This window comes from Podarcis pityusensis (assembly GCF_964106645.2).
Source record: "Podarcis pityusensis genome assembly, chromosome: 8".
In the NCBI taxonomy this organism is placed as follows: Eukaryota; Metazoa; Chordata; class Lepidosauria; order Squamata; family Lacertidae; genus Podarcis; species Podarcis pityusensis.
This window is the reverse complement of record NC_138033.1, coordinates 37287504-37298497: the sequence shown is the minus strand read 5'-3', so window position 1 is coordinate 37298497 and position 10994 is coordinate 37287504. Positions and strand designations below refer to the sequence as shown.

Below are 10994 nucleotides of genomic sequence, written 5' to 3'. Positions count from 1 at the left end.
TCTAAGTTAGGGGTTAAGTCAGGGGTCAGCAAACTGTTTCAGTAGTGGGCTGGTCCACTGTCCCTCAGACCTTGTGGGGGGCCAGACTATATTTTTTGGGGAGGGGGGGAATGAACGAATTCCTATGCCCCACAAATAACCCAGAGATGCATTTAAATAAAAGGGCACATTCTACTCATGTAAAAACATGCTGATTCCCGGACCATCCATGCGCCGGATTGAGAAGGCAATTGGGCAATATCTGGCCCCCGGGCCTTAGTTTGCCTACCCATTAAATGGATGGAAAATCAGCACAAGTACCCTTTACAATAGCAGTGACAGCACATAAATAGATTTATGCTTAACTCTAAGCCATAACAAAACACAAGGGATATTCAGAGCTAAGGTACAATTTTAGTCCTTAGTTTTCTGAGGGCCAACGCAGATAAGGGAAAACACAATATAATAACACTCCGTTTGTTCTAAAAAATTGTCCTCTTCTTCTCTGGTGATCATTTGTAGCTGGGTAAGATTGTCTTCCATGACCGCGGTCTTAACAGTGAGTCCATAAGTGACTGTGGAGGCCAATTCTGGATCCACACATCCTTCCACAGTGGGGACATAGGTTTCTGGGTAGGAGTTGATCATGGTGAAGGTTTGCCAAACGTGCCTTCCTCTTAGCAGGTTCTCCCTTTCGTCCTGAGTTTGAGTGTCTTCAAAGCCCATGACACCTTTGGTAAAGGCTGTTCTCCCATTGGAGCGCTCGCAGGCCAGTGTTTCCCAGTTCTCAGTGCTGGTTACTCATATGGCTGATCTCAGCAACCCTGAACAACTCTGGAACAGCTGATTAAGGGGGAGGAGGGAGAAATTCTACTAATCCAGCACAACTTGTTGGTGAATGCTAGACAGGGGTCAGCATACTTTTTCAGCAGGGGGCTGGTCCACTGTCCCTCAGACCTTGTGGGGGACTGGACTATATTTTGGGGAAAAAAGAATGAATGCCTATGCCCCACAAATAACCCAGAGATGCATTTTAAATTCTACCCATAAAAACATGTGGGCTGGATCTCGAAGGTGATTGGGCCGGATTTGGCCCCTGGGCCTTAGTTTGCCTACCCATGTGCTAGAGCAATAGTTTCCTAGCAACCAAGGTGTTAGCTGGTGAAAGGACATTTGGATGATCCAGGAAGAGACTTGCTACTACGGAATAACATCATCTACACCATTCTTCCACATATGAGCAAGCCTGGCAAGGAACAGGCCTATTCAAAGAGATTAGGGGCAGTAGAAAATCCTGTTAGCAGCACAGAGTCAGTGGGAAAGGGATCATCCTTTAATTGACAGCATCTGCAATGACACAATTAACTTGACTGGCCTCTGGCTCCCGCAGATTGGTCCTGAAGATTGAGAATCCACTCCATCTGCTTTGGGCAGTGGCGTGTGAATGTTCAGTATACTCTTTGTCCAGTGCTAGTAAGCCGTGAACGAGTCATATATGGAGCTTTGCCTGCAAAAGTGTGAATGTGGCTACATACACATTAGTATCTTGGACTGCAGCGAGGTCATTCCCAGCCCCACACTGCTGGGCTTCAAGTCACATTTGTACATTGCGGTGCACACCAAAGAGATGTCTTCGCCTGATGCTCATTACCTGAGTTGTTTCCCTGCAAATGCAACACCCTCTGGGCTCCAGTTCACTGAAGTTGTCATCTGAGCATGTGCAACAACAGTTGTCTGAAATGTATACACCTCATCCGAACTACAACTTCCGTTCTCAAATGAGATGGAAGCAAGTGTGAGGGAAGACACTTCAAACTGCAGTATTTCTCAAGAAGCAACAGGATAGATATGGGTTGTGGCCAATGTCATGTGTGCTCACCTTTAAACACCAGCAGTGGGAGTGTGCTAGAGTTAGGAGTCAACAGTAATGTGTACACAACCTCTTGCTAGCTAAGCTCTTTCTGCTCCAGGGCAGATGTTCTCTCATTTGGGTGGTGCCTCGGGTTGGGCTGCTTTTCTCTCCTGGTTTTTAGAACAACTCAGCCTCCCTAATCCAATTTGTTTACTGTGTTATCAGCTAATCCCTTTCCCAGCTTCTCAGAGGGTTGCATTGTAGCAGGATAGCCAAGGACCTTGTTCTAACTAGCAGCGACAATAGATGACAAGGGAAGCCTGCAACTCTTTCTGCTCTACCTACCTGCCCTCGGAGGAAGAACCACCCCCGGCATAAGAGGCAACAGGACCATGATGGCATCCACGACTCTTTAGCCTTTCTGCAGGTAATTTCAGTTTTCTGTGGGGTAGACTGAGTGGTTCAAAGTGGTTCTGTAAAGAACCGTGGTAGAGGACCTTCTTAGTATGTCAAATTTTCCTGAGTTAGTCCCCTAGCGTCTCCAGGTAGGAGGCGGGGGAACATGTTTGGAAACCCAGAAAGCCACAGCAAGCCAGTTCTAGACAATCGGCAAGATGTTCCTGCAGATAAGGCAGCTTCCTATTGAATTAGAGAGCTAGGAGAGAATTTGCAGTAAGGCTTTGTTGCCTATTGAGGGTGCTATATGCTCAAAATGCTTAATAACTGCCGGCTTGTGTTTGGCTCCCTGTTTTGGCACTGCTTGAATTGTTACTGTTGATGAAGTAAGGTGAGCTGGTTTGGGGAGAGGAGCCATAAAGTCATGTGCGTGTCTTTTTGTTGAAGCCCTGGAATCCATTCAATACATCAAAACAAGTGTTATTTCACACTTTCCGGTGCATTTTCACTTTCCCCTTCACTTATCACAAAAAGTTTGATCTTCTGGGGGAAGTGGGTTTGTGGAGCAAGATCTCCCCATCAACTCTCATTGTGCAGCTTAAACGTGTGAATTAGAAGCTGCCCAGAAATGCCCACAGACTCCCCTAGTGGTATCTTTTTGGGCTTTTTTTTCCTGGCAAGAAGCAGTAATGAAATTCTGCCTTCTGCAGGTGGCAGGATGCTGGGCTGGATTGAGAAAGTCATACCGCAACCTCCTGTCAGCTCCCCCATCGCTGTAGTAGTGGGGAAAGACACACAGGCTGACCAAATAGCTGTAGAAGCTGGGCCTATATCTGCAAGGCAGGTGAGTGGACATCTCAAAGGCATGCTGAGGGTGGGGTGGGGGCTTTGTACCAGGGCCGGCCCGCTCATGAGGCAAGATGGAGAGACTGCCTCAGGTGGCAGGATTCATGGGGGCAGCAGATCCTGATGTAGATCTTCCTTCCTCACTCATTTCTTCCCTGGTGGGGATGGGTGGGAGGTGCAATTTTGGCATGCGCCTCAGGTGCCAAAATGTATTGGGCCAGTCCTGGACCATACTAATTCCATGGACTTTTGACATGTCACATTCTACCCTGGCAAACACAGGCTTGATCTTAAGGGTCAGCAGTGGGAATGGTGTGGTGAGAATGAGGTGAGGATTACTACAGGACAGCTGAGAATGGATCAGCAGCAGAGATGATCACACGTTGGGATGTGGTTTCAAGTGGGAGCTGATGTGCTTTATGAAAACAAGAACAGCAACAACTATCCTTAATTTATAGAACAAAAGTGTTTGGCCACTGGCCATTAGTGAGAAAATAACTCAGAATTGAAAAGTGATAAAAGGAATAGGAAAAAAAACACAGGACAAATTTTTACCACGTGGCAATTTATTCAATACACAAATGATAATGGTCTTAAAGAAAAGCTCTCCAGAGCATTGTTGCAGATATGGTTAGTGTGAACAGTACGGTCTGAACTACACTCTTTTTTAAAAAAATTGTTTGCTATCTGTGACAGATGAGACGATTTATGTGCTGTCCCCTCACATAAGGTTTGGATAATCTGTGTGGGTTGATAAAGAAACAGTTGCATTAATGTGTAACCTGGTAGTTGATGAGAGGTGTAGCAGAGAAGGATTAGAGATGTTATGCTATATGCTTGTAATACAAAATTATTACATTTATTGTAATAAATGAAAATTATTTAAAGAATAAAATTAAAACAAGAGCACACAACTGGAGTGTGCTATGCTCACCTTCTGCTCCATTTATAAAATGAGCTTAACTCACCCTGCTGTGCTTTGGCTTTTCAACCAATCTAATTGTGTACACGAATGCAGCAGTGGCAGAGTTGAGCAGTGGCGTAGCGTGGGGGGTGCCAGGGGGGCCGGCCGCACCGGGCGCAACATGGGCGGGGGGCGCGCTCGCACTAGCAGCTCTCTGCCCCTACTAAAATCCACGGGTTAGGGAGCCCGCGCTCGCTCGGCTTGGCGAGGAGGTCGCGGAAGGGGGAGAGCGAAGCCTTCTGCCGCGGGCAAAAAAAGGAGAGGAAGCCGGGTGGGCGGGCGGGCGGGCTGGCTGGCGGGGGTCTGGCTGCGCCTGCTGCTGCCGGTGCAGGGCAAGGCAAGCAGAGCGAGGAGGAGAGAGAGGGGAAGGGGGGGGGAAGCAGCTAGGAAACGCTGCGGTGTGGAGGAGGAATCAATTAAGGAGAGAAAGCGAAAAGCCTTGGAGAAAGGGAAAAAAGGAAAGAAAAGAGGCAGCTCCAGGAGAGCGCGGGGGAAAGAGAAGCCTCGCTGCTGCTGCTGCTTGGGAGAGTAAATTACTGTACTTGCCTTGCCCCGGGTTAGGGGGCGCAAATTATTTGCCTTGCCCCGGGTTAGGGGGCGCAAATTACTTGCCTTGCCCCGGGTGCTGATAACCCACGCTACGCCGCTGGAGTTGAGTCTTCCACAGCACGCAGTGTAGATTGGAGGCTGTGTGTGTGTTTGGCAGAGATGCTTAGGAGGATGGTGTTCCAAGCATGTCCCTGTTTACAACTGAGAAAATGTTGGAAGGTCTGCAGAGGGTTGAAGAGCTGATGTTGCTTCCAGGCTACTTTTAATTTTGTTAAGGCAGCTGCAGCTTTTGCAGCAAATGCAATTGTCCAAGGCAGCCTTCCTTCCCCAACGTGGTACACTCCAGAGGTTTTGGACTCTACAACTCTCACCAACCAAGTTTGGCTTTGCTGGCTGGGGCTGATGGGAGCTGTAGCTTGAAACCTCTGGAGGGGAATGGCTGAGCTAATGTGATACACCTGGCTGCAGTGTAATATGCTGCCAGCCCTTAAGACTATGATAAGAGCCTGCTGGATCAGACCAATGGCCCACCAAGTCTAGTAAGCTGTGCTCACAGTGGCCAATCTTAGGACAGCCCTCCCCTCTCTCATCCCTGAGTCCATCATTTACACAGCAACACAGTGAAAGAAATTACAGAAAGGTGTGTGGAGGGCTTTGAGCCCTAGTCCAAAGGCTGATATTTAAGATTAGATGGTCTGCTCATCAAGTAGGCAGAGGAGAACTAACTGGTTGGGCTTGAGCAAGATGCTTCTGGCTGATCTTCTCTACCACCCTGTGGGTGCTATTTCACTGCCTGAGAGTTGTTTTCTGATTGTGGTTTCCTCTCTCTTGTGAATCCTCAAGCTAACAGAAAGGAGTCCCGGGAGTGTTGCAGAAGGTAAGAATTGGGGGTGATGGGGAGGGGAAAGAAGAGTACGTGTGTATAAGTCCTGGAGACAAGGCAGGGTTTGGATTACAAATTCTCAATGCTCCTTCAGACAGCCTCTTTATTCAGCATTCATTTTGATTTGCTAGTGCAAAGCTCATGCAGATGTCCTGCCCTTACTGGGTATTCATTCTGATTTGCTTCCAGGGCAGTTATATGACAAGGAGCATTCAGCCTGGTTCACTTGCAGGGTGTTTACCTATCTTCCCATTAATAATTTGCTGGCCGCATACTTCAATGAATGTCCCTGGCACTTCTCAAACTGCAAGAAGTCCTGTTTTGTTAGTAGATTTGTCGTGGGAGGGTGATGGAGAGCTCTAATCCACTAGGATTGCACAAATCTATGTTTCTGGTATGCGTTTGAATCCCTCCTGCAAATTACTGACAGATGACCCACAGGTGGGTTCAGGCAGCTATTGCTTTTGGATGACATCTCTGCAAATGAAGCTGCAAATGCATTGCCTTGTTCGCTTACTATCTACCTTGGTGGCTTGACTCTGCCTCCAGAAGGCTTGCAAAGTGGGAGGGAGTTAGAATGAGTCTGGGGCACCCACACTATTTTTTGGGTTGTCACCTTCTCCATACACCCCTTCACAATTCTGCACTGTTAGCCATCGTAACCACCTGTTGTGTCGCCAACATTTTCAGACGCATCCTTGAACATTAAAAGTATGGGCAGTGTGCAAGGATGGCAGTAGAGGAGAGAGGTGCTGTGGAACCTCCATGCACATTTCCAAACTTCAGGATCTCCTTTGAAAAGTTGCAAAAATGCAACCCTGTCCCTTAAGGAGGTGTCATGGGGGCATCACCAAAAAAGCTTCTGTGGCTGTAAATGTGATCCAGAGAAATCTTATATGCTCCTGGAAATGCAAGTAGCACCCAAGGATAATTTTAGCTTAAAGCTTGGCTTTTCCTCCATTTAGGGTTCAAAGAACATGCTCGTGATTCTGTCTCAACAACAGACAGGTACCTGCCATTCTTTGTTTCTCTCCCCCTTATTTTACACATGTACCCTGTTTCCATCTGGGTTCCTTATTCTGAATTGCGGCTAAAAGGAATAGTAGGGGAAGGAGTCATCTGTTTGAAACTTTCTAGCACACACCGAAAGGCTCCTTTTTGAGGTGGTTTACTCAGAGGATGGTGGCAAACTGTACAAAGTGAGGCCTTCAGGGATCTCCAGAACTGCCCCCTTGTAGAGATGCGTTGATTTTAGACCCTCAAGTCACCACTTTGGGCAAGACGAGGAGGACTGTTAAGGCAGAAGACAAACCAAAGACAAGTTTCATATCTGCATTACAGGCCAAAATGCCCCTAGTATTTGTTACAGAACCATAGTTCCAGGAGACAGCAGTTAAGATCCACATGCTGAGTTTGTGGATCTGGCTATATTCACATATGTTGGGAACTCTAGCATGGGTGAGAAACCAGATCTGGGAACGATGGGATGGGGAGCTTAATTTCTTTCGCAGCCTTTTCAACACCTGCCCTCCTTCCCATGTGGCAGCTGAATCAAAGGCCCTGCTTTCTGCAATTCAGGGTGTGCTCATCTGAGTAGCACCCTTAAATGACTGGGTGGTTCTGTGTATATGTTTGGGGTGATAATAGGGAGGGGGACCCAATTCTTTGCAGCTAGCTGCCTTCTGGGTGGGGAAAGGTCTTGGCTCTGCTTCTGCTGTTAAGGTCTGGAAGGAAGGAAGCTTCTTTGTCCACCCCAGTCCTCCTCCTCCTCCTCCTTTGCAGCCCTGGCCGAGGAGTCCTCTCCTGGATATCTCAGGGCCTGGAGAAGGTGATGCCACAGCCGGCACAGAACTCTCCTGTCATGCTGCAAGAGGCTGCCAAGAGCTTTGAAGCTAGCATTGATATCCCAGATGTGGTGAGTAAGGGTGATCCAGTTTGATGGTAGTCTTGCTTTCATCCTGAAATGTTTCTGATGGTGAAATTTATTTTTTTGGTCTGTGTTCAGACAGAAGTCCAGAGCATAGAGGAGGAGAAAGAGGAAGAGGAAGAAATAGGTAAAGTGCTTGTGTGTGTTTGTGTGTCCCCCGCCTGTGAGTGGGCACTGAAGTGTGTTCCCTGACATGATGTATAGAGGGGTAAAGGTAAAGGTAAAGGGACCCCTGACAGTTAAGTCCAGTCGCAGATGACTCTGGGGTTGCGGTGCTCATCTCGCTTTACAGGCCGAGGGAGCTGGCATTTGTTCGCAGACAGTTTTCTGGGTCATGTGGCCAGCATGACTAAGCCGCTTCTGGTGCAAAGGAACACCGAAATCAGAGCAGCACACGGAAACGTTGTTTACCTTCCCACTGGAGTGGTACCTATTTATCTACTTGCACTTTTTGGCATGTTCTCAAACTGCTAGGTTGGCAGGAGCTGGGACCAAGCAATGGGAGCTCACCCCTTCACGGGGATTTGAACCACCGACCTTCTGATCGGCAGGCCCAAGAGGCTCAGTGGTTTAGACCACAGTGCCACCAGCCCCCATAGAGGGGTAAGTTGCCTGTAAATAATTGACCAGCATGAGGGGCCCCCTATTCAATCATAGCTGTGCAGTTTCTCATATCTTTAATACTCCGCAGAGTTCCTCTTATCTGTCCCTCAGGTATTCACAGCAGCTCCTGCCATTAAGTCAACGATTTAAGAATCCTCCTTAAACTGGACACTGGGTAGGATTGCAGCAACAGGAAAGGGAATGTTTAATCACACACACACACCCCACACACTGAATGTCATGATGAATGTCTTCCCCTAACATTAAGGACCAGGGAAAGGGGGACTTATTATTTTTAATTTTGCTTTATTTGTTTCTATAGTAAGATGCGAATAAAAATATATCTATGCAGTGTACAAACATAATTTAAATCCAATAGCAACAACAACAAAACACAGCAAAATACATTGATGGAAGAGAAGTGCAAAATGAGTTATCTGATATGAAGGTTATAGAAATGATAATCTGGCCCTTTCCAGCAGACGGCGCGAAAGTATCTTCTTTTCCAATCCCCTGTTCTCTCTCTCATTTCCCCTACTTCCACCAGTATCTGTGATTGATGAAGAAGAGGAGCAGAATGAACTGTACTACAGCTCAGACAACAACGCCCCGGATAAAATGTAAGTTTTCCCAAACCCATCAGGTATTTTGAACTTCGCCTGTGCTTGAATCCTAAAAACATTATACAGAAGTAGAAATTTCAAGGTAGAGAGTCTGAAGATGAAGCTTCTTAGTAGGAACCCCTCCCTGAAGGAGCAATTTGGAGTGCCATTTATGCACCTTTAGCGATGCTGCCACTTTGCTGGGAATGCAAAGAAATGCTCTATGATCTTAATCTATGTACTAACTAGCACTTGTGCAATGTTTGACTGCAATTTCCCACAGAAACAGGATGAAGGGAACCACAGGGGGGAATCTTCTTTGTGTATTCCTTTTAGTTCTATAATGTGGACACAAACACTCTCAACATGTGTCTTTCTGTAGCTGTGATGACAGTTTTATTGTGGACTAGTAAGATGAACAATCGTAATAATGTGTTCCTTTTCTCTTTATCTCTTTCTTTGAAGTGGTGGGAAAAAAGTGATCACTTGGATTTGGGAAGGATTTGGGAAAATGATGCCTCAACCTGAAAACATGAAAAAGACGGAGGTAAGTGCAGACAAGGCAGAGAACCAATAGGAAAACAAATAAAAGGCAACGGTATTTCATTTAAACAAAATTCACGGAGACTGCAAAATAATACTTTGCTGGGACCACCCAAGGCTCACAAGGTGGTGTGTGAGATTTTGGCGTACACAAAACTCTTCCTCAGGTTGGTGTGTGTGAGAGAGTGTTTTTTTAAAAAAATAGAATATAATGAAGTTTGCTTTCAGTCTCTTGGGCTGCACAAAATAACTAAGCTGGGCTGAATTGTTGCAGAAGCTCCCAAATGCTGTAGAATTCATTCATTCGTTTGAATTTAGGTTTTAAATTGCTGACTTCCGGGGTGGCGCCATCGGCAATGGCGGACTCCCTCTGAACTGGAGGGACTAGCTCCGCGTGAAACTGGAACAGTTTCCTACTGGAACAGTTAAATGAGAAGACGGATTTGATGACTAATGCGGTCAGAACTTTTGAACAGGCAGTGGGAAACTATGTGGAGCCCACCCAGGAATTAGATCAGGAGTGTGTCCTGACAGAGCAGATGAGAGAAGAGGATGTTGCTGAATCTTGGGCGCCAGAGATAGAGGGAGCTGCGGCCTTGCAGGAACATGAGCTTTTGGATTTGACAAATGAACTTGGAAAAAGCCAGATTTGGAAAGATAAAGTTTGGATTGGTTTGGAAATGGGGGGTTGGATAGACCCCCCTATGCAGGGATGTTTGGACTTTCCGAGTCTGGCAATGGGCCGTGAGATGTTTGGAGCTGTGGGGGCTCTTAATTTTGGAGGGATTCTGAAACATGTTTTTAAATACTACATGGAGTTTAGTCTGGACTATGGAAAAGGGGCTGATTTGTTGAAAAGGGTCAAAAACATCACCAAGCTGGAGTTCCCACGAGTGAAAGGAGAATATGAAGAAGAGCTGCGGAAGGGACATGGAAGAGACTTAAGGGCCTCGGATATAAGGTTACCAGGTTAATGCACTAGATTGATGGGATAAAAAGGACTGACAAAACCCGGGACCAGGAGGAAGGGACGCTGGATGAAGATTGGATTGTTTTTATTTCTTTTTTTTATTATTAGGACTGTTTTATAAAATTGATGAATGTTAGAAAAATGTTGGAACGAAATTACTTGGCTCTAACAAAAATGTTTAAAGAATTAGGTAAGAATATTATGGTTGTGAGAAGTCGGTAAAAATAAGATTTAAGTTTTAAGTTTTAAGGTTTTCTATAAGATAAGATGAAAATAGATTAAGGTAATGTAATGACAGAATATTATGAAATATGGAAAGGATTTGCTGCGATAATTATTAACTAGGATACAAAAAAAGGGAGGAGGAGGAGGTCAAAGAAAGAAGGTAATCAGAGTTGAGGATTTGAGAATGATGGATTTATTTTTGTCTGTTTGTGGTGTATTTTTGCTTTTTGAATTTGTATTGTTTGATGTGGTTTGTTTTTTCTTTGTTTTTTCTTTTTTCTTTTTCTGCTTTGTTTTTTTCCCCTGTAATTTTAAAATTTTTTCAATAAAAATCATTTTTTAAAAAAATGAATTTAGGTTTTAAATTTTATAGGGAGGCTCTCCTGGTACCTTCATTACATATCTTTAGATGCCAGGCAAAAACATTTCTCTATAACAAGGTTTTTGCCTGATAAACATTCAATGGACTTTCAAATGTGTTTGTGGGAAGGTGGCTATTGGCTTGTTTTTGTTTTATGTATTTGGGGTTCTCATTTTGTCTTTTTACGTTGTGAACTGCCCTGTGATCTTTGGATGAAGGATGCTTTTCTCTGAACTGCAGGCTCCTCCCTACCTGCCACTTGCCGCCCTTTTCTACTCCTTTGCAAAAGCCTGT

At 45.6% G+C, this 10994-nt stretch overlaps 1 protein-coding gene across 1 annotated transcript in view; it reads left to right on the top strand.

Annotated features, from left to right (window-relative positions):
* CNGB1 (cyclic nucleotide gated channel subunit beta 1) overlaps positions 1-10994 on the top strand; it is a gene marked incomplete at its 5' end in the record, with an annotated part of 71912 nt that overhangs the window by 27316 nt on the left and 33602 nt on the right. Inside the window, 7 exons of the mRNA XM_081016771.1 lie at positions 2938-3071; positions 5430-5463; positions 6435-6477; positions 7252-7384; positions 7475-7523; positions 8547-8619; positions 9067-9148. Coding sequence (XP_080872897.1) covers positions 2938-3071; positions 5430-5463; positions 6435-6477; positions 7252-7384; positions 7475-7523; positions 8547-8619; positions 9067-9148 — 548 coding nt within the window. The remainder of the gene's footprint in view (positions 1-2937; positions 3072-5429; positions 5464-6434; positions 6478-7251; positions 7385-7474; positions 7524-8546; positions 8620-9066; positions 9149-10994) is intronic.